We start from the raw sequence: 21,295 nt of genomic DNA, 5'->3' as shown, positions 1-21,295 counted from the left end.
CCAGTTTAGCAGCCAAGGCTTTCGAAAATAGCTCAATTATTTTTATGCCCCATCCTCCCCATCGTTTTGGAAATGCTATTCGATCCCATTTGACCCAAGCAAAAATTTTCCCAGGTCGATTACCCTTCCATAAAAATCTGCAGCAAATATTTTGGAGCCTGTTTAGAATGCCCTTTGGGATCCATGCTAGGGTCATCCAAAACACAGGAGTGGCCTCGATAACTGCCTTAATGAGGATTAATCTGCTGGCCCGGGAAAGGTATTTGTGGTACCAGATCTATAAGCGTTTTTCCACCTTTGTGATAAGCCACGTCCAGTCTGCAATCTTGTATCCGAGAGGCTTTAATTGGAAGCCCAGGTATTTAAGCCCGTCGTCCAGATTGAGTGCAGAGAAAGGAAAACGCTGGGTAGTATAAATGGACTCATGCTGAGAGCAACCGATAATGGTAATAGTGGATTTTCCCTCATTAATCATCATCCCCATTGCCTGTTGAAAGAGAATGAATATATTATGTAGTACAGAGGGGTCGCCAATGCTTCCATTTAAGAATATCAGAACATCATCAAAAAACAAGAGATGGGTCAAATAGAAGTTCTCCGAAATCTTAATGCCCACCAACTGATTTCTGTCCTGGCAGCAATGATGGATCTGCTAAGACCTTCCATAACTAGTAAAAAAAAGTAGAGGGGAGAGAGGGCAGCCCTGCCTGAGTCCTCTCTTCGATAAGAAAAAAGGTGTAGCTTCGCCATTAAGCAGGACACTGTAGGATACATCCTTAATGCAACTCATAATCCATTTGATGTATGCAAAAGGGAAGCCCAGGTGAGTGAAAATTAACCTGATATAGAGCCAATTTGCTCTATCAAAAGCCTTGGAAAGGTCCACCTTTAAGATCATGCCCTTCTGTTTCTTTGTCTGTAGAGTGTGGAGCAGTTCCTGTGCAGTGGCGATCACCTCATGTATCTGTCGATGCTGTAGAAAAGAAAATTGTTCAGGAGATATATGTCTAGATAGTATGGGCTTCAGGCGATTTGCAATGATTTTAGCAATGATTTTATACAAACAGTTACAAAGAGAGATGGGTCTAAAATCATTGAAGGAGGTGGGGGAATTAGATTTCGGAATAAGGGAAATAAAAGTGGATTTGATGGCCACGGGGATATTACCACTCCTTCTACAGTCCTCCATGATCCTAAGTAAATCATCCCCCATGATGTCAAAAAAAGCAATATAGAACTCGATGGTCCACCCATTCGGTCCAGGGCTTTTATCTTTTTTAAACCATTTTAAGGTGGTCTCAAGTTCCTCCTTCAACACTACCATCATCAGATTCTCCGAATCCTCCTGTTCTACATATCTGGGGAAGAATTCTGCAACCCGCATGATCTCTAGAATGTTCACCTCACGAGGTGCCTTGCAGATGGATTTAAAGTGTTCATTTGCAAGTCTGGCCAGACCCTGCTGATCTGATACCATCTGACCCTGTTCGTTTTGATGCTCCCAGATAGTGTTAATGGCTTTCCTGCCATTGGCAAATTTATGATAGAACTTAGTGTTGTTGTCACCTTCTACCAGCCAGATGGCTCTGCTTCTGAGGCGCTAGCTCTCCTCTCTTTCCTTCAGAATTTGGGAGCGCTTAAAGACAAGAGTAGTGTATAGGTCCTTGTTGGCAGGTGTTAGGAAGGTTCCCCTTGACGAGTCCTCGAATGTGGCAATGGCTTGTTCTGCCTCCTTCAATATCTTATCATCATTTATCCGTTTCTGATTTGCCCAGATCCTTGAGATCCTCTTGAGTTCAAACAACTTCCTTATAAAATCAACAATGTTTTCCTCCTCGTCCATTATGGGGTTGGATCTCCAATAATCAGATACCAGATGTAGATAGTTGGGGTCCTTGAGCCAGGAGGCATTGAATTTGAAAGGGCTTTTAATCTTTGGGATGTTGTTTGACAGTTCCAAAAATATGGCTCGATGGTCAGGTAAACTTCCAGAGCCTACCCACTGCCTAATACGAGGGTGGAGGGTAAGGAAAGCCTCTTTGATAAGGAATATGTCGAGTCTTCTAGCAAGACTATGATCGCCACTTCTGTTGTTTGTCCAAGTATACTGAATTCTGACAGGAGGGATGTCGACCCAATGATGCTCTTCGAGTAAGGTGGAGATCGAGTCGGAAAGGCTGTCCACTTGGGTCAAGTGTCGCCAGGATTCACAGTATCCCAAGGAGAAATTCAAGTCCCCTCCCAGGATTATATTATCTGCCCGAGATAGTTCAGATACGAGCAGGGATATCCAGAATGGTTCCCTCTCCACACAAGGGCCATATACATTAATAATACGAATATCAGATCCAAGAGAGTGGACAAATAAGTCCATACCGATGAAACTTCTGCCTCCCCAAGTATTCCGGAGCACCATGGATTTGTTACAGAAACCAATAGCAGTACCTCCCGATCTCCCAGATGCGTCCATAGCATGAAAGGTCCAATTCGGTAGCCAAGAGTTGAGGATAGGAATGAGGGAGGCAGCCGAGCAGAGGGTTTCTCGAAGGAAAATTACATCCAAATTAGTCGAAGTGAGCAGTCTTCTAAGGGCTAGCTTTTTGGGGGGGCTAGCAACCCCACGACAGTTGAAAGATAAGAATTTCATGGAGGGTTAGGCAATGGGCCATCCCTTGATCTAAGGGCCCTGTCAATAGTTTGTTGTCGCCCAAGGGCAACTTCTTCCCCCACAGTGTGTCTGGCTTTAGAGAGCCGGGAGGGGCGACCTCTAGACGATTTGTGGGAAGTCGGGGGACAAATAGGATCAATACCAATCACATCTACACCCTTATCCTTAGATCTGGATCGAAGAGGGTATCGGGGGGAGAGAGGGGGAGGGGGGGGGGGATGGAGGGGGGAGAGGGTGGGGGGCGATGGAGGGGAAGAGGAGGAGATCAGGGATGGGAAACAGGGGGAAGGAGGGGGGGGGAAGGGAAGGGAGCAAAGGAGAGAGGAGGAGGGGGTAAATCCCAGGGGTAAAGGGGGAAACAGAAAGGAGGCAGAAGGGATGGAGGAGGTACCCATGCAAGAGAGAGATGCAAAAACATGAGATAATCCAGAGACAAAAGAAGAGACAAGGAAAAACATACCCGTAGTCGAGGTGATGTCTCTTGTAGTGCCCGAGCTGGATGGAGGAGGAGGCCAGGAAGGAATGGAGTTCGCTGGTCGCTTGTCCGATGCCTCTGTGACGGGGGTACCCAGTCTATCCCTTGTTTCTACAGGTACATGATCCTCCTGGTGATGTGAGGGACCTCCTTCTGTGTGCTCAGGCTCCTGTCTCTGCTCAGAGCCCCTATTTTTATGGAGGAGAGGGCAATCCTTGTATAAATGCCCTACTTTATGGCATCTGCGGCAACGGTACGAGATGCCTTCATAATCAATAATCTGCTTTCGAGATGTGTCCCTCCATTGTATGGTGATGAATTCCTGTAGCCCTCCTCTTGTATCAAGATGGATTAGGATGCGAGCGTATGCCATCATACTCGTATGAAGGTATGACTTGTCGTACTCCATGTAGGTGCCAATCGCATTGCCAATCCGCTTGAAGATATCCTCAGACCAGTATTGTAATGGGAGGCCCGGAAGCTGAATCCATACAGGTCCAATGCCAATCTATTTTGTCTCAGGATCAAAGAGGGGTGTCCAACGTTTCAGCAGAACCGGGACGTGCTCAAAGTGCCAGTAGGAGGATAGGACCCAATTTGTGTGGTCGGCACGAGCGAATCTCAGGGCAAACCATCCCCTCACAAACGTCTGCACGAATGGGATGTCAACCAGATGGTGACCCCATACTTCCGTTGCCCAGGCCTTCAGATGAGCGGCCGAGTAGTTCCTTCCCTTGATGCGACTGACCAGGACTCTGTCCGCAAAGTCCATGTCTTCTCCCCACTATATGTCCTCTTCTAATCTCAGAAAGATGTCGTCTGCCTTAGACTTAAAGCACTTGTAATTCTTCTTGGTCCCTTGTGGGGGAGGGGGGTGCGATGCCCTGCTAGGAGGAGGGTCCGAAGAATCAAGTGGGGGACAAGGGTTATACGAGGAGGGGGGAAGACCATCAGCCGAAAGGTGTATGGAACCGGCGAGCGGCGAGACGACAGAAAAACTGCCGGAAGGGGGAGCCAGGGATGAGAGGTTGTGCGAAGCAATAGAAACCCCGGTCACCGGAGGGAGAACGCGGGTGATAGAGCCAGTGAAAGGGGGGTAAAAACTAGGGTTAGGGTTTAGACATGCGGAGACGAACCCTAGTGAAGACGGAGATGCCAGAGGAGTAGTTAACGCAGGCCAGGTGGGGGGATCGTCCAGCAGGACCACAGGGGGCCGGGAGGGTTCGGCCAGAGAGAAACTGGAGCTGAATAAGCTAGTTGACGTGGGAAAGGAGAAGCACCAGATGGAAACCCCTTCCAACGGGTCTTCAGAATAATCGACGGCGTCTAAATCCTCCATGTTGATAGCTGTGCCTAGAAACGGAGAGCACCTCGAGACTGCAGGAAAAACGGAGGACATGAAACCCCGGATCAGTCAACCAGGTAACAGGAAAAGACCACGAGAGGAGGCGGTTAGAAACGGAAATAATAACCCCTGAGCATCACGTTCAGTACAAAAGCCACTGGTGATACGAGACTGCAACAGGTAGAAAGCTGAGGGTGGTATCTAGCGAAAGCGACAAAGCAGTATACAACGGCCGATCAGGAATAATCACTGCAAAATCGAAACCCTAACCAAAAACCTCGATTGCAGTGTCCCTTATTATTATTATTATTATTTTAATTTTTAATTTTTAATTTTATTTAATATATATATATATATATTATTTATTTATTTAATTAATTAATTAATTTTTATTTTTATTTTTATTTTATTTTTTTCGGAATATGTATACATGCACAATTTAAACTAAATAAATAACAATTTCTATCTGGTAGAGAAGATAAAATGTACTTATATTTGAATACTAGATTGCAATGATCAACTAACAATAAGTAAATCTACAATTTTTAATTCCTGATCATAAAGAGATGAAAATTGCAAAATTGTCATAAGGAATCATAAATAGAATTATCAAATATACATTCAGAATCAAAGAGCATAAGTCATAGAGTAAAATCACAGGCATTTATTAAGTAATTAAAATCATGTACTGACATAAATGCCATAGGTCATCAGACATGAACACTTAAAATGGTTTGAAAAAACTTGATACTTCAAAATTGATTAAAAATATTGAAGTCTGTAGTCTTCACTGATTCTGGACCCTTTGCACCAAGGCATAAAGGTATATAAATACCAAAAAAATTAACAAAGTAGGTCTTGAGACATGAAAATCAATATATTTTATGAAAGTAAATACTCAACTCTAAAAATATGTTTGTTCAATTGATATATGGAAGGAAATCCGCCATCCTTTCCTCTCCTTCAAAATCTTCGTAATTGATACTAAGTAGTAGGTGAGGTGCATGTACTTGGATATAAGCTACCCATTACGAATATATCTCATGCAATGCAGATAAATAAATGGAAGGAAACTGATTTATGTTGATATGGAAAGTGACAATTAATCCTTGTACCTTTTTCTTCTTCTTCTTCTTTTGATATTTGATCTCAAACTTGGAAATACACTTGATTTGTTCAAAAGGAAGTTGTAGGAATTTTTGGAAACTTTTTTGTTTCCAAAATTTAATGTTTTTTTTTTTTTTTTTTTTTTCTTCTACCTAGTCCTCGCCAACATGATCTTTTGTAGACTATTTTAACTCTCCTAGAACTGCTTCCTTTATTGACTTGCAAAGACCGGTTTAAACAAGAATGATTCCCAAGGAATCTTAGTAGAAATCAGTGTTACTGATGCTTGAGGAGATACGCCATATATAGTATCCAACTTGGTATATGATTCCATTTTTTCCTCATTTTATTTGGTGTTGGTTTCAGTAGATACCTACTTTTCTTTCTCCCTATCTAGTTTCATTTGTTTGACTTCTGTTGTTTCTGGTTTCTTTTGCTTTGTTTTCTCAAGAGAATTAATGACAATAATCTCTTGTTCAACTGATTTTTCTTTTTCTGGAGTTCTTTTTTCTCTTCCTGTACTTTCCTGTTGCTCTTTCAGATTTTTTGTTGTTGTGACTTCAGATTCTTTACCTGTGACAACAAAACCTTTTTTTTTCTTTTTTCAATTTCCACCCCTTTTTCGTTTTGAGAAACAATAGAAGGTTCTGAAGTGAGTTCGTTGGAATTAAACTGCAAAAAATTAGTAAAATATACCTATTCGAATGAAATGTTGATGTAGGGAGCCTTTTCCTTTAGAAAATTTTTGAACAGTTTCTCTCTAAATTCTTGCAATTGTTTTCTTGTTTGACTATCTAAGACGATTTGGCTCTTTGAACAACTTGCTGAAAATAATCAATGTTTATAAAAATAATATCCAAAGGGGGTTTCTAATGAATACTTTTTTTTTATATAACTGACTGTTATATAATGACTAGCATTGACACCTTGAGGATCATAGTTAAAATGAGGCAAAGGAAATAACCAATTTTTATCAAGCTCTTTAGCTTCTATGATTCTGTGCCCTTTGTCTTGGATATTGATGTCACCAAACCTAATTGGAAAATTAGGCCAATGTTTTTTTTGCAGCTTACTCAAATTTTTTGCTTTCCCATTCAAAGAAGCTTGATTAGCCACTTCTCTCAAAGCAAGTCTTTCCGGGATATATCAGGGTAGAAGATGGGGAGAAAATTCACTTCCAAAAACTCTGACATAGGAAAATAATTCTTCAAAAAACTAGTGACCTATTGGTTCTAGGTCTTCTTTCAAATTATCACTTATTTTGGGAGGTATTGTTCCAAATAAGATTTCATGGAAAGGAATCAAAACATAATATCATAAAAATGGTATTTAAAATTAGACTCCCATAGAATAGGAGCATAATTTTTTAATTGGTAGTTGCTGTTCAAATAGGTAATTCCATTTCATGAGTGGGAATGGAACAGAGGCAATAATAACATCTATCAAATAGACAAACATACATAAAATATATTGTAACCTGGGGGAGATGATAATTACAATTTTACTGAATCTGTGATATTCTGGGACAAGATGTCAACCCAATTTAGGCGTTTTCTCTCATTCAAAATACTATGGATTATTGGAATCCCATTAATTTTGCAATGCTGAGGATATTGTTCCCCATATAATCTCGTTAGAATTTTAATAAGAATTCTAACAAGCTTCTTAAAAAAAGCTATGGGATACTCTTTTTTTCCTTTGAGCTCAAAACCTTCTTCTTCTTCTCTCAACAAATGTTCAATTACTATATCATAATTCTCTTGACATTTCTTCAAGGCTGTACTTTGAAACTTATAAAGGAAATCAATATTAAGGTGGATTTTTGGGGGACTGAGCTTGTATATGGGCGATAAGACTTCAACTTTCTAGGATGCTATGAAAATTTCTTGATGGTCTAATATTATTCGGGTTTTAAAATCAACGTGAGAGAGAATCCATGAAACCATGTCATAATAGGGAAAAATTATGGCCCTAGTTACTACTTTATGTAACTCTATTGTTCTCATTACTCCAAACCGATTGTTCTTTGTTTCAATAGTTCTAGTATTTTTTAACCATTCTCTTTGCTCAAAGAATTCAAATATCTCCTCCCAGCTCATCGTACCTACCTTTTGTGTTTTGTAGGTTGAATCCGAGATGAGTAATGTTTTGAAGTTGAGTTACTCTGCTGGTGGATCATCTATGCCCTTAATGTTTTCTCTAATTTGCTCCATTTGTTGCTTTGCCGCTGCAGATTTTCCCCTTTTCACATTTTATAACCTGCAAAGAGTGACAAAGGATATATAACTTTTGCTTATTTAAAATTTGAAATTAAATTCAAGAATTTCTAAAATAAATAACATTATGCTTACATATGATTTTTTGAAACTCGTACCATGTTTCCTTAATTTAGTGTTTCTTCGAACAAGACTTAAGAAAAGAGCATGCAACCATAACACCCTAAAATCTTAAATTTTCTGTTTTTTGGCATTTCTTGAGCTGTAAGAACCAAGAGAGCATATATAAGCTTTGATTATTCAAAATTTGGAATAGAATTCAGGAATTTCTGAAAAAATAACATTATGCGTACACAAATTTTTTTGAGACTTGCACTGTGTTTCCTTAATTCAGTTATTCTTTGAACAAAAGTTTCCCTAAAATATTGAATTTGCCACTAGAGAATTTCCCTTTTTTTGCAATTTTATGACCTATAAAAACTAATAGAGCATATATAAGTTTTGTTTATTTAAAATTCTAAATTGAACTTAAGAATTTCTTAAAAAAATAAAATTAATCTTACATATAGTTTTTTGAGACTGGTACTATGTTTCCTTAATTCTATTTTTCTTCCAACAAGACTTAAGAAATGAGCATGCAGGTAGAAAAGCCTAAAAATCCTAAAATTTTGTTTAGAAAAATGTGAAATCACAATTTAACGTGTTCATTAATTTCCTATAAACAAGCCAACTATTTTTGTTTTTGGTAATCGAGAAAGCCTAATAAAATTTATTATTGGTTTAACAAATAATCAATTGAACGTGAAATGAGAATTTGTGAAAATATTCATTAAAAAGCGCCCTACACACAAATCAACAGAAATAATATTTTATTCAGATGTTCATATGGTTGGGAGATCAACTGGTTGAGCTTTTTTTCTTTTATGATTGATTTGTTCTTTCCCGACTCCGACTATACCATAGTAGGCTTTTGTCTTTAGGACAAGTAATCGGGCAGTCAACTGGTCGAGTGGTTTTTCCACATTTAATCACTTGTGAATAATAACACAGTATATATTTGTTTTTTTTTAATCTAAAATTTGAAATTGGATTCAGGAATTTGTAAAATGATATTCTGGCCACACAATTTTTTTTTAAACTGGTACTATTTTTCCTTAATTCAACATTTCTTCGAACCAAACTTAGGAAAACAACATGCAGGAGAAGCACTCTAAACTCTTAATTTTTTTCTTAAAATTTGAAAATATATCATCTAAACATGCTCACTAATTTCTCATAAGCAGGTGAATTGTTATTCTTTTCTTGAATCGAGAAAGCACGAGGAAATTTATTATTGTCTTAACAAAGAATCAATTGAATGTGAAACATTTTTTGAATATTTATATAAAAAAGTACATTGCACACAAATCAAGGGATATATCTATCTATATATATATATATATATATATATATATATATATATATATATATATATATATATATATATATATATAATTTCGCTGATCACAAAGTTGGGAGGTCGTACAATCAGGTGTTTTCTTGTTTTATGATTCATTTATTCTAACGGGATCACGACTATAACATATTCGGGTAGTTTGATTAGGTCAATTAGTTACACATTCGGGAAATGCTGAGGTCGGGAGGTCAAACGAATAATTTGTAAAAAATCGTAGTCACGCCGACTTAGTAGTTGGGTGGTCGGGTAGTCGTGAGGCCATACTTTTTTTTACGAAATATTTCTGGATCTGAATTCTGACTTAAGTCTCCAAAAAAGAAGAAAATTGTTTAAGGATTTTGTTTTTATTCATTTTGTGATGGAAAAAAGGAAAAAACGTTTCATGTAAAACTGGTAACATGAATGCAAATTATTTCGTTAGTTTTTAAATTATATGTTCCATATCAAAAAATTACAGAACATGGGTCATTGAATGAACGAGTATTGGATTTTGATTTCGAATCAGAAACATCACTAGCAGGAACACAAATCCTTCTTATTTCTCTTGTGTTCAATTAATTTATGCTAATATCTTAAGTACAGATGAGAACGAAAACTGACTGACATATGCAGTTCTAGCTTCAATTCTTGTATGCTACTTAATATTAGCAATAAAGATTGGATTTGGAAATGTTTAAATAAATTTTTGGATTCTAGTTACTTGAAGCTAGAAATGGAAGCTAGGTTCAGTAATTCCTAAATAATTGTTTACATGTTTCATAGTTAACGTTATTAATGTAGAGTGTGTTTGATAATCTCCCAGCAAATTCTTTAGGCAATTGGAAGCATATTACATACCTTCTATGCATAGAACTATTCCTCCAAGTAAAATTCAAGGTTGTTTTTGGTTTTTTTTTTTTTGTCTAGAGTAATCAAATATATTTTTGGGATAAAAAGCTTTGAAGTCTATTGTATTATCTCTAGTGATACTTGAGTGAAATAAATGAATAAGAACCATATCAAAATATAAGGGAAAAATGAGTAACAAACTTTTTTGGATTCTAAATCTCTGAACATAGAAGAGTATAACTAAGATCACCACAAATATCATAACTATCATGTTTTTTATTGGTATTCTCTGTGGTGATAAATATATGAGATCATCTTGCACAATGCATAATTCCATAGTCAGAAAGATGAAAACTATGAACATTGACGAAGTACATGAAATGAAATAATATTGTTAACATTTTCCTCTACTTCAATTAGAATTGTGAAAAATGAGTAGACAAATGGAATGTTGCTCAATGATTGGAAGATATGCACTGTGTCCTTTGTTAACAAAATTTTATTAATAAGTAGTATGACTAGGGTTGCATAGAGATGCTTTCTATTTCCAAGGATCCTTAGATTGAATTTATGTTAATCAATGTTTTTCTTATTCATAGCTCAGTTAGAAAACACCATCTCTATAGCTCTAGTAAAATATGATGAGAAAATACAAAGAGAGATATGGAAAAAAGGAAAACCTGCAAATTTTGTTATGCTAAGAGCGAGCCTAATGGAAGAGTATCCAAAGCACATGGTCGCTGCAGTGTTCAAAGTCATGAGATCTCCTGCAAAGTTGGAAGCTGAGACAACAAAAGCTTTAACACATCAAACATAACCATATATAGATTGCTTGGTATGTGACAAAGAACATTTTTCCCTTGTTCATGAAAGCATGTTAACTTTTTTATTGTTCTATTACAACAACAATAATTAGATTTCACTAGATATCAATATTGAGCACAAGCACATAAGGAGACCTTGTAGTCACCTAGGACAAAAATCAATATATCATAATTTGTCTTATGAAAAAAATCCCTTAGTATAAATGTAAAGCAAAAAATCTCAAAAAAGACAAGAGTAAAACATGCTATTTATGACTTGTTGGTTTACCGAGAAATCATCTTCACATCATCCCTATTTTTGTAGTTTCTGGATCCAGTGCTTTAATGTGAAAACTTGTAACCTTTTGCGAGTAGAAAAACAATATAATACGCAAGCCATAAGAAAGGAAACAAAATGGATTATTTACAAAAGCACATCCAACATGAGGTTCGCCTTTGGGAACCTGATGCATTGGAGAAGGCATTCACGTTGGCAATAAAAATGGAAAGAAAAATTATTGCAACAAGGAAGCCTACCACTCACATCTATAAATATGGAAGTGTTGTTGCTCCTAGCCTTCCACAACCTACAAGGTTTACACCACAACAATTGAAAGGAAAAAGAGCAAAAGGGCTTTGTTATAGTTGTGATAGAAAATACATTAAAGGTCATAAGTGTGCTAAGAAGAAATTATTTTACATAGATTGTGAAGAGGAGGAAGAAAAGGAACAAGAAACGTTAAAAGAAAAGGCTATACACCAAGAACAAACCCTAGAGAAAGAATAAATGAATCCGACCATATCTTGTAATGCATTGGTCGGAATTACCACTCCTCAAACTATCAAGATAGAAGGACATATCAAGAAGAAAAAGGTAATAGTGTTGATTGATTCGGGAAGTAACCATAATTTTATTCATTGTAAGATAACCAAGGAATTGAATTGCTTCCTATATCCAGCACCAGAGTGTCAAGTGATGGTTGGGAGTGGAGGAACCATAAATTGCTCTGGAAAGTGCCATAATATCAAGCTATCCATGGGAGAATATGTATTGAATAGCCCAATGCTTTCCATTCCAATGGGTGGTGCTGATGTTGTACTAGGAGCCCAATGGCTAAAATCCTTAGGTACAATATCTTTTAAGTTTCAAGAACTTTGCATGAATTTTTTTTTGGAAGGAAAGGAAGTTGAATTAAGGGGTATCGTAGGGAAACCGAGAAAGATAATCAGCTCTAATAGAATGGAAAATCTTCTAAAGAAATAATAACGAGGCGTCATTGCACAATTATGTTCACTATAGGTTCCCACTTCGAAATCATCTATTTATTCAGATCTCCAAAAAGTCTTGGACAATCATTCCAAGGTATTTGTGACTCCCAAAGGCCTCCCACTTATTCGTGATGACGATCATGCTATTCATTTGATTCCAGGAAGTGTTCCTCCAAACGTCAGGCCTTACAGATATCCCTATTCCCAAAAGAGTGAAATTGAACGTATGGTTGCAGAAATGCTAGAGGTTGGTATAATTCAACCTAGTCAAAGTTTTTTCTTTGCTCCAGTAGTATTGGTGCACAAAAAGGATGGGTCATGGCGCACGTGTTCGGATTATAGGGAGCTCAACAAGTTCATTATTAAAGATAAATTTCTCATTCATGTCATTGATGAATTATTGGATGAATTGCATGGATCAATTTACTTCACCAAGTTCGATCTTCGTTCACGATATCATCAAATCAGAATGAAGGCCGAATACATTCCAAAAACAACATTTAGAACTCATGAGGATCATTATGAATTTTTGGTCATGCCTTTTGGCCTTACCAATGCACCTTCTACTTTCAAGGTTTGATGAATTCCATTTTCAAACCCTTCCTTAGGAAATTTGTGTTAGTATTTTTTGATGATATACTAATCAACAACAAGTATTAGAAGGATCATGTTCAACATGTTGACAGGGTGCTCAAACTATTGGAGGAGAAACAATTGTATGCAAAAAGCTCCAAATGTTTCTTTGGAGTAAAATAGGTGGAATATCTGGGTCATATTGTATCTCATGAAGGTGTGAAGGTAGACCCTAGAAAAATTAAAGCCATTAAGGAATGGAAAGTCCCCACATCCATAGAGCATCTGCAAGAATTTCTCTGGTTGACAGGGTATTATCGCAAGTTTGTTAAGAATTATGGGTGAATAAAAACACCTCTAACAACATTATTGAAGAAAGATGCATTTTCACGGACTCTAGAAGCAACGAAGGCCTTTGAACATCTTAAAGAGGCAATGTGCCAAGAACCGATCTTAGCTACGCCAGACTTCACAAAAACCTTTATTGTGGAATGTGATGCCTCAGGAAATGGAATTGGTGCTATTTTAATGCAAGAAGAAAGACCCATTGCTTTCGAAAGTCGTCCAATCAAAGGAAAGTATTTACACAAAGCTATTTATGAGAAGGAAATGTTGGCAATACTACATTCACTTAAGAAATGGCGACCCTACCTAATGGGAAGACACTTCAAGGTAAAAACAGATCATGATAGTCTTAAATACTTTTTAGAACAAAGATTATCTTCAAAAGAGCAGAAAAAATGGGTCACAAAGATGTTGGATTATGACTTTGAAATCATCTAAAAAAAGGGAAGCAAAATATTGTGGCATATGCACTCTCAAGAAAGGATGAGGATGTGGAAGCATTTCTTTGCGCCATTTCTATTATCCAACCAGATTGGATAAATGAAGCAAGGGATGAATGGAAGAATGACGAAGAAGTGTGGGAACTCATTCAAAAGTTACAACAAGATCCCAGTACATCTGATACATTTAGCTGGAAAAATGATTCGTTATGGCACAAAGATCTCTTATACTATGTAAGAATTCGCAACTCAAACAAAATATTCTTATGGAATTGCACACCTCTCCCTTAGGAGGGCACTCAGGATTTTTAAAAATTTACCACAGGGTTAAGAAGGATTTTTTTGGGATGGCCTTAAATCGGATATTCAAAAGTTTGTGGCGGAATTCTTGGTTTGCAAACAAACTAAAGTTGAAATAATTAAGACCCAGGTCTATTACAAATTTTAGCCATTCCAAGCCAACTTTGGGAGGAGGTTTCAATGGATTTTATCACAGGTTTACCCAAGTCCGAAGGAAAGAGTGTCATCATGGTGGTAGTTGACAAACTTACCAAGTACGCACACTTTTGTGCATTATCACATCCATTTAAAGCCAATACAGTTTCTACTGCATTCATGGAAACAATTCAAAAGCTACATGGAAACCCAAAGATTATTGTAAGCGACAAAGATCCCATTTTCACTATAAATTTTTGGACATAATTATTTTCTTGTCTTGGTACTCAGTTAGCTCATAGATCATCTTATCATCCTCAATATTATGGGAAAATTGAGATGGTAAACAAATGTTTGGAAGGATATCTTCGTTGCTTTGTATATGATAAACAGACACAATGTGTCAAATGGTTGCCTCTGGCTGAATGGTGGTATAACACTTCCTTCATACTGCAACAAAAATGACCCCATTTATGGCACTATATGGATATCATCCACCGTCCATCACATCAAATTTAATAGAAAATTCTAAGGTTCAAGTACTGGAAGATCAAATTAAGCATCAACAAGTTCTCCAACTCTTTAAGGATAACCTCACTTTGGCACAGAATAGAATGAAACAACACACAGATCAACATTGCAATAAAAGAATTTTTGATGTAGGTGACTAGGTATTCCTACAAATACAACCACATAAACAAATTTCCCTCAAGCAAGCTAAGAAGGATAATAAATTATCTCCAAAGTATTATGGTCTGTACAAGGTGTTGCAAAAGATTGGTACTATGGCATACAAATTGGAGCATCCTGCAGCTTCCTGAGTGCACCCAGTTTTCCATGTTTCATGCTTAAAGAAGGTTATAGGTGAAAAAATCCCAGTTCAAACAATATTTCCAGAATTTGACGAGGAAGGAAAAATCATATTGAAACCCGAAGTAGTCACAGAAATAAGAACTCGACAGTTACGAAACCAATCAATTTCAGAGTATCTCATCAAGTGGAAGAACTTACTCGCTGAAGATTGCACATGGGAGGGTGAGAATTTTATATAGAAGCATCTAGAACTACTCAAGCGCCAAGGACAACATTTTTTTGAAGGAGAGGGGCATGTTAGGTCCTATAATACTAGTGATTCCCCCATTACTATTGACATTATAGCCCTGATTGTTATTGTTGTGCCCCTATTGTCCCCATATTGTTATTATTGTGCCCCATAGAAGCCCGCTATTGTTTTTTTTTTTTTTAACAAAATCGGTTACTGTTGTATTATAAAAACTTCATGGACTGAGTCCTAGTACATAGATGTGATAAAACAGGGCATTAAGGATCCAAAACGGGTTCGCAGACCCTTGATCCTCGTTGCTACACAAACGGTAACTGAAATGAAAGAGGTAACGGCTATATTGCCGGATAAAAGAACCTGCAAGCCAACAAAATTTACATTTCATAGATCCTAGGGGAGTTTCTAATTGACTGAATCATCTGGAATAGAATCCTTCCTTGGACTGATTCTGGTTGAAGCTTCTGCTTGCATGCTTTGTGTGAGAGTCGTGATATGCTCTATAGCTGCCTCAAGATGGGAGCACTTGTCCTTCAAGGCTTCGATCTCTTCTTTTTGCTTTTCGAGCTTCTTCCGTTTTGATCTGCTGTCCGCCTAGTAGTCGTCTTTGAGGTCATTGAAACACTTGATGAATCTTCCAATCATGAAAGTGTGCGCTTTGCAGAGGGAACATTCACTGTTCGTGATGACATTTTCAAGAGGATTGTTGACAGGCTCCTGGGCTCCCTGCTGATCTTGCTGGTCCGCCATTTCGCCAAGCTTGGAAGGAAGTCCGGAGAGCTGGTGGTGCAGAGAGGGACGATTTCCAGGGGAGAGGACGACGAACAGTGAGGGAAGGTGCTTGTACAGGGAGGGGATCAGATGGGGAGGGAAGGAACTGGATGTCGGGGAAGTAGAATGAAGAGAGGGAGAGCGCTGTGACAGCCAAATCAACCAACAGTTAGAAGGAAAATTTAAACTGAAATTAAGATTGACTGTGTTTACCGCAGTCGAAGGGCTTGGACCGAGCTCCAGATGACTGCGATCTGATTCGAGAGAGTGCCTGTGCTGAGAGGAGGCGCGAACCAGAACCTTTGCAGGAGTGAGGGATGGAGTGACAATGAGATCCATGCTTCTATAAATAGAGAAAGGAAGGTAACTCGGATGCGTGTACCATAGCTGGGAGAAACGATTCATGAGGTGACTGTGAACCCAGTGGGAGATCTTGCTGCATGCGAAGGGGATATGGGAATGATGGTCTTCTGAGCAAAGCCTGGAAATGACGGCAGAGGACGGATGCAACACCAGATCGAGGCCGCGCGAGGTGACATAATCCATCGCAGGGGGGAGGATTTGATGAAGAAGGGACGAAGTTGCGTAGTCGAGGAGATTTGGCAGAGGGTCAGGGGATTCGAAGGTAAACGGATTTCGAGAAGAAGTGCGTCTGAGGTGGCTCAGATTCTGGGAAGAGGGAATGAAATGGGATTTGTTAGGGGATTGCTTTATCATAGAGAGTATCATTTTCTCTGACTTGGCCTGCCGGTCTACTGGTTGCCTTGCTGGCTTGTTCATCTGCCTCTTTGTTGCCGCTCCTTAGGACATGTTTGAAGGTAGCCCCGTTTATTTCTCTAATGTTGTCATTAATCCTGGATTTTATATGGTTCAGGGCAGTTTGCTTGAATTCCCTCCCCGAGACCATAGCAGCTATAACAATAGCTGAGTCACCCAGTATGAGCGGATTTTGAAGGCCAAGTTTCTTCACTATGGAGGTTCCCAGGAGAAGGCTATATGCCTCAGCCTTGTTGTTGGACATTATACCCAATCCCCACTCGTAAGTCACAATTGTTTCCCCTTGGTGGTCTTTGATGACACCTCCTGCGCCTGCCTGCCCCGGGTTATTTTTTGAAGCCCCGTCGAACTGAAGGGAGGGCCTCCTTTGATTTTGGATCCAATCTCTGATTTCCTCATTAGTTCCTCGTAGCTTCCAGTCTGTTTTTTCCTTACCTGTGCTTGCTGTTTTGTGGTTCCTTGAGGCATGGCTGAATTTGCTGATCCATTCCCTTTCTCTTGGATCCCCAGGCTCTTGATCTGATTGAGCTATTCCATTCTCACCGATGGTCTCGGAGATGAGGGCGATTGTTTTTGCAAGGGTGCTGGAGATGCTTGGCTTCTTGTTGCTAAAAATGCTTTTGTTTCGGGTGTTCCAGATTTGCCAACAGAGGGTTGGAGGAATGCTATTCCAAATTCTTTTGGCAAGGTTCTTGTTTTTCTTGGGGTGGGGATAGCTACTCCCCTAATTTTTTTGAAGGAGGGTGATCTGATTGGGAAGATCACCAATCCTTAACGGACTGATAATGAGCTTCCAGCAAGTTCGTGCAAAAGAGCACTCAAGGAAGAGATGATTGCTGCTTTCTTCCTCTTCTCTACACAGGCAGCATATTGAAGGGCCGAGGATGCCTCTCTTCCTTAGATTTTCCGTTGTAAGGATTTTGCTTTTTAAGAGGGTCCAATTGAAAAATTTAATCTTTGGGAGGCATTCCGGAGTCCAGGCCGCTTTATGGAGAGGCCAATTGTTGGTAGCTGTTGCATTTTGGAGGATTTTGTATCCTTCTTTGACTTTATAGTTGCCACCATTGGGGTCCCAGACATACTTATCTTCGTACAGGCTGTTAAGGGGAGCTGACCCTGAGAGAGAAAGCTTGAGGTCGACCCACAGATCCCTTAAATTGTTTGGAAGGAGGAGGAGTTTCCATCCCTGCCATCTGTTTTCGTCCCAAGAGGAGATGTCATATAGGGTCTTGAGATTTTTCCCTTCCATCCACAATTGCAGGGGACTAAGATTTGGGAGAGTTTCCCTTGCTTCTGAGCCCATTATACGATCAGTCCAAATATTGATGTCTCTGCCGCTGCCCGGAGCTCTTGATATACAGTCTTTGAAATGAGGGAGAGTTTTTTTTATGAGTTTCCAGATTGGTGTACACTGCCTGTCAACGATGGATTCCGATAGGATGTTGGAGTTGGGCCCATTCAGATATTTTCTTTTAATTACTTCTGTCCACCAGGCTCCTTTTCCATTGAGAGTTCTCCATATCAACTTGAAACCCATGGCCATGTTGGCTAATCTTGGGATTCTTATCCCAAGCCCTCCCTTTTCGAAAGGCAAAATGACCTGTTCCCACTTTACAAGACTGAACTTTTTGGTGTCCTGCCTTCCTCCCTGCCACAAGAAGCTCCTAATGATTAATTCCATATGCTTATGTGTGCTGGCCGGAGCAAGAGTGGTTGCGAACTGGTATATTGGGAGGGCTGAGAGGATGGCTTTAATGAGAATTGTTCTTCTAGCCAGGAGACACCCCAACTCTGAAGTTTCCCTCTCAGTTTCTCTATTAGTTTTACCCAGATCTCAGTTTTGACCGACTCCTTTGCTAATGGTAATCCCAGATACATGAAATGACTCCAGTTCCTTTGAGCGGGGATGTCCAAGATTGTGGAGATTCTCTGAATAATCTGCCTGGGGACGTTCCAGGTGTATATCATGCACTTGTTATTATTGAGCCTGCCTCCAGAAGCTTGAAGAAAGAGTTCTAACGTTTTCTTGAACCTTCTTGCCATGAGACTAGAAGCTCCTCGAATTAGGAGGGTGTCATCAGCAAAGAGGGAGTGGTTTATCCCCTTGGTTCCACGCACTATGCTGATACCTGTAATTTCTTTTTGTCTGCAGAGATTTTCCAGGTGTATGCTTAGCGTTTCTGCCATGATGATGTAGAGGAAAGGGGAGAGCGGGCAGCCTTGTCTCAGACCCCTTGAGCTTCTAAAGAAATTTCTTGGCCTGCCATTAATCAGGGGGGCTGTCCAAGGGAATGAAATACACTCCATGATCCTACTGATGAAGTTGTTGGATATCCCAAATTTCCCGAGGACTACCTTTAGGAATTGTTGGTTGACTCTATCAAATGCGTTTGCCATGTCTAATTTGATAATCACACCCTTTTCCTTTCTATTAATACTGCTGTGGATAGCCTCCTGAATGAGAATAACGTTATTCGTTATTTGTCTTCTAGGTACGAAGCCTCCTTGATTCTCAGAGATGAGGGAAGGGAGGAGCTTTTTTAACCTGTTGGCTAAAATTTTTGTGATAATTTTATAGGAGACATTGCATAAGGAGATTGGGCGGAATCTGTCAAAGGATTGGGGGTTGGGGTCCTTGGGGATGAGGGCTAAGTGGGAAGATTTAGTGCTATTCCCCATTTTGCATTTTAAGAAGAAATTCTTGACCATTCTGATGAAGTCTTTTTTGATGATGTCCCAATGGTTTCTATAAAATGCCACTGTGAACCCGTCCGATCCCGACGCCTTATCCTGCGCCATGCTGAAGATTGACCATTCGATTTCCTCTGACGTGACCTCTTGGTCCAGCTCTTTGTTTTGTTCTGCTGATATCTTATTTTCAATTAGGCTGAGGAATTCCGCATTGTTGTTGGGCTGAGAGTCTGTGGATAGGAGGGCGCAGAAGTGTTTTGACGCAGCCTCCTTTATTTCCTCTTGGTCCCTAAGCTCTCTTCCTTCCATCATGATTCTCTCTATATGGTTCCCTGCCTGCCTGAGTTTTAGGCTGTTATGGAAAAAGGAAGTGTTTTTGTCTCCGGATTTGAGCCAGAGGCAACGGGACTTTTGTCTCTGCTCTTCTTCATCCCTCCTGTTCTGCTTGTACAATTCTTTGTACATTTCATTCTCTTTGGCTTGATCTTCCTCTGTATACTGTGTTCTCTCCTTTTCCTGACTCCATTGTTCCAGCTGTGCTTGTAGTTCAGTTCTCTTTCTGCTTTCCTCTGCAGCATGGTTTCTTGCCCAACCTTTTATGACAGTCCTGAGGGATTTGAGCTTGGCTTCCCAAATATAGTGGGGCGAGCCAATTATTTCTTTTGCCCACTGCTCCTTGATCAAATTTCTGAATTCTTCGTTACTGTCCCATGCCTTGTTATATTTAAAGGGAAGAGGCCCCATGTTCTTCCCTTTATCAAAGGTCAGAGCTACTGGCTTATGGTCTGACATGTATCCCTGAATGATTTTGCTTTGGATATTTGAGAATCTTGCCACTGTTCTTTCTTGGACGAGGATTCGGTCTAATCTCTCTTTTATATTGCTGTTGCCAGTTCTTTTATTGCTCCAGGTGAATCTCCCGTTTTGCGGAGGTATGTCCACTAGATTATGGGTTTGGATTATTGCTTCTAATGAGTCTCTTGAGGGGTCAGCATAGTAGTTTCCTCTCAGTTTCTCATCAGCATTCCTTATAAGGTTTAGATCCCCTCCAAGGAAAATGTTCCTACCCTGAACTGTCATGAGGTCTGATGTTATCGATTCCCAACATGAGGCTTTGTCCCTATAATGGTTAGGAGCGTAAATGTTGTAGATAGAGTATTCCTCTTTCGAGGCTTTGTTCTGTATGTCTGATCTTACCCACCAGCTGTAAGACTTTTGATCTTTGTGTTCCCATTTGCTTTTATTCCATAGTGTTCCTATGCCTCCTGAGGCTCCAACTGCGCTTATTGCTGAACCTTCATAGCTTTTGTTTTTTTTTGTATAGTTATGGAATTCTTGTTCCGTGATTTTGGTCTCCTGAAGAAGGAGAAGGTCTGGATGTTCAGATTTGAGGAGGTCGCGGACTGCATTTGCTTTTAGGGAGGAGCCCATCCCCCTACAATTCCAGGAGACCAAAATCATCATTTACCTTGTTTGGTGTTTGCCCCGCCTTTCTCTTTCATTTTTTCACCGCTTCCTTTTGTTTTATCTAGGAATGTGTCCATTGGTTGCTGCATACCGGTGGCCATTTCTTTTGCAGCTTTTTCATCTCTAATCTCTTTATTAGACTTCCTTCACTCTTTTCTGGGTGGGTCTATGGAGAGATTGTTTTCCTTTGATTTGTTTCTGGTTAAGATTCTCTCTACTGTTTGGGGAGGAGAGGGCAGGGAGAGGGAGATAGGGGAGGATATAATGATGGCGTTGCCTCGAGGGGAGGGGGGAGGGGATGGGGGTTCCTCTGCGGACAGGGATTCAAAGGGGTTGGAGGAGGAGGGGAAGGAAGGGGCTGAGCCAGAGGGATGAGAGGGGAGGGGGGGGTTTTCAAGGGGAGCCTTTGGGTTTGAGCTTGGAGGGGGGTTTGATTTTTTCTTTTTGACTTGTTCCCAAGCTTCCTCAGGGGTTTCAACATTGCCTTCATTTATATTTGCTTTAGATTTACTACATCTATTGGCGAAATGCCCATATTCATGACATACCTTACACTTGAAGGGTAGCTG

The 21,295-nt window shown here is 39.6% G+C and overlaps 1 protein-coding gene across 1 annotated transcript; it reads right to left on the bottom strand.

Moving 5' to 3' along the window:
* Nucleotides 1-277: 277 nt before the first annotated feature.
* LOC149180587 (uncharacterized) lies at nucleotides 278-20,339 on the bottom strand. The gene is made up of 4 exons (XM_089413920.1): nucleotides 19,336-20,339; nucleotides 1,322-1,523; nucleotides 840-973; nucleotides 278-536 (listed from the first exon to the last, which is right to left on the bottom strand). The coding sequence occupies exons 1-4, from the start codon at nucleotides 20,337-20,339 to the stop codon at nucleotides 278-280; spliced, it is 1,599 nt and encodes a 532-aa protein (XP_089270046.1).
* Nucleotides 20,340-21,295: the final 956 nt, after the last annotated feature.

Source organism: Pinus tabuliformis, chromosome 3_2 (assembly GCF_031772625.1).
Source record: "Pinus tabuliformis cultivar Carrire ecotype Pingquan chromosome 3_2, CPIR1, whole genome shotgun sequence".
NCBI classification, from domain to species: Eukaryota; Viridiplantae; Streptophyta; class Pinopsida; order Pinales; family Pinaceae; genus Pinus; species Pinus tabuliformis.
This window is presented reverse-complemented; position numbering and strand designations above follow the sequence as displayed.

Excerpts from the sequence above, each read along its gene's own strand:
- LOC149180587 (XM_089413920.1), bottom strand. The coding sequence starts at position 20,339 with ATGACAGTTCAGGGTAGGAACATTTTCCTTGGAGGGGATCTAAACCTT. Across the intron at positions 1,524-19,335 it reads AAGGCGTCGGGATCGGACGG|GAAAGCCATTAACACTATCT; the intron begins GTTCACAGTGGC and ends TGCCAATGGCAG. Across the intron at positions 974-1,321 it reads ATTCGGAGAATCTGATGATG|CATCGACAGATACATGAGGT; the intron begins GTAGTGTTGAAG and ends TCTTTTCTACAG.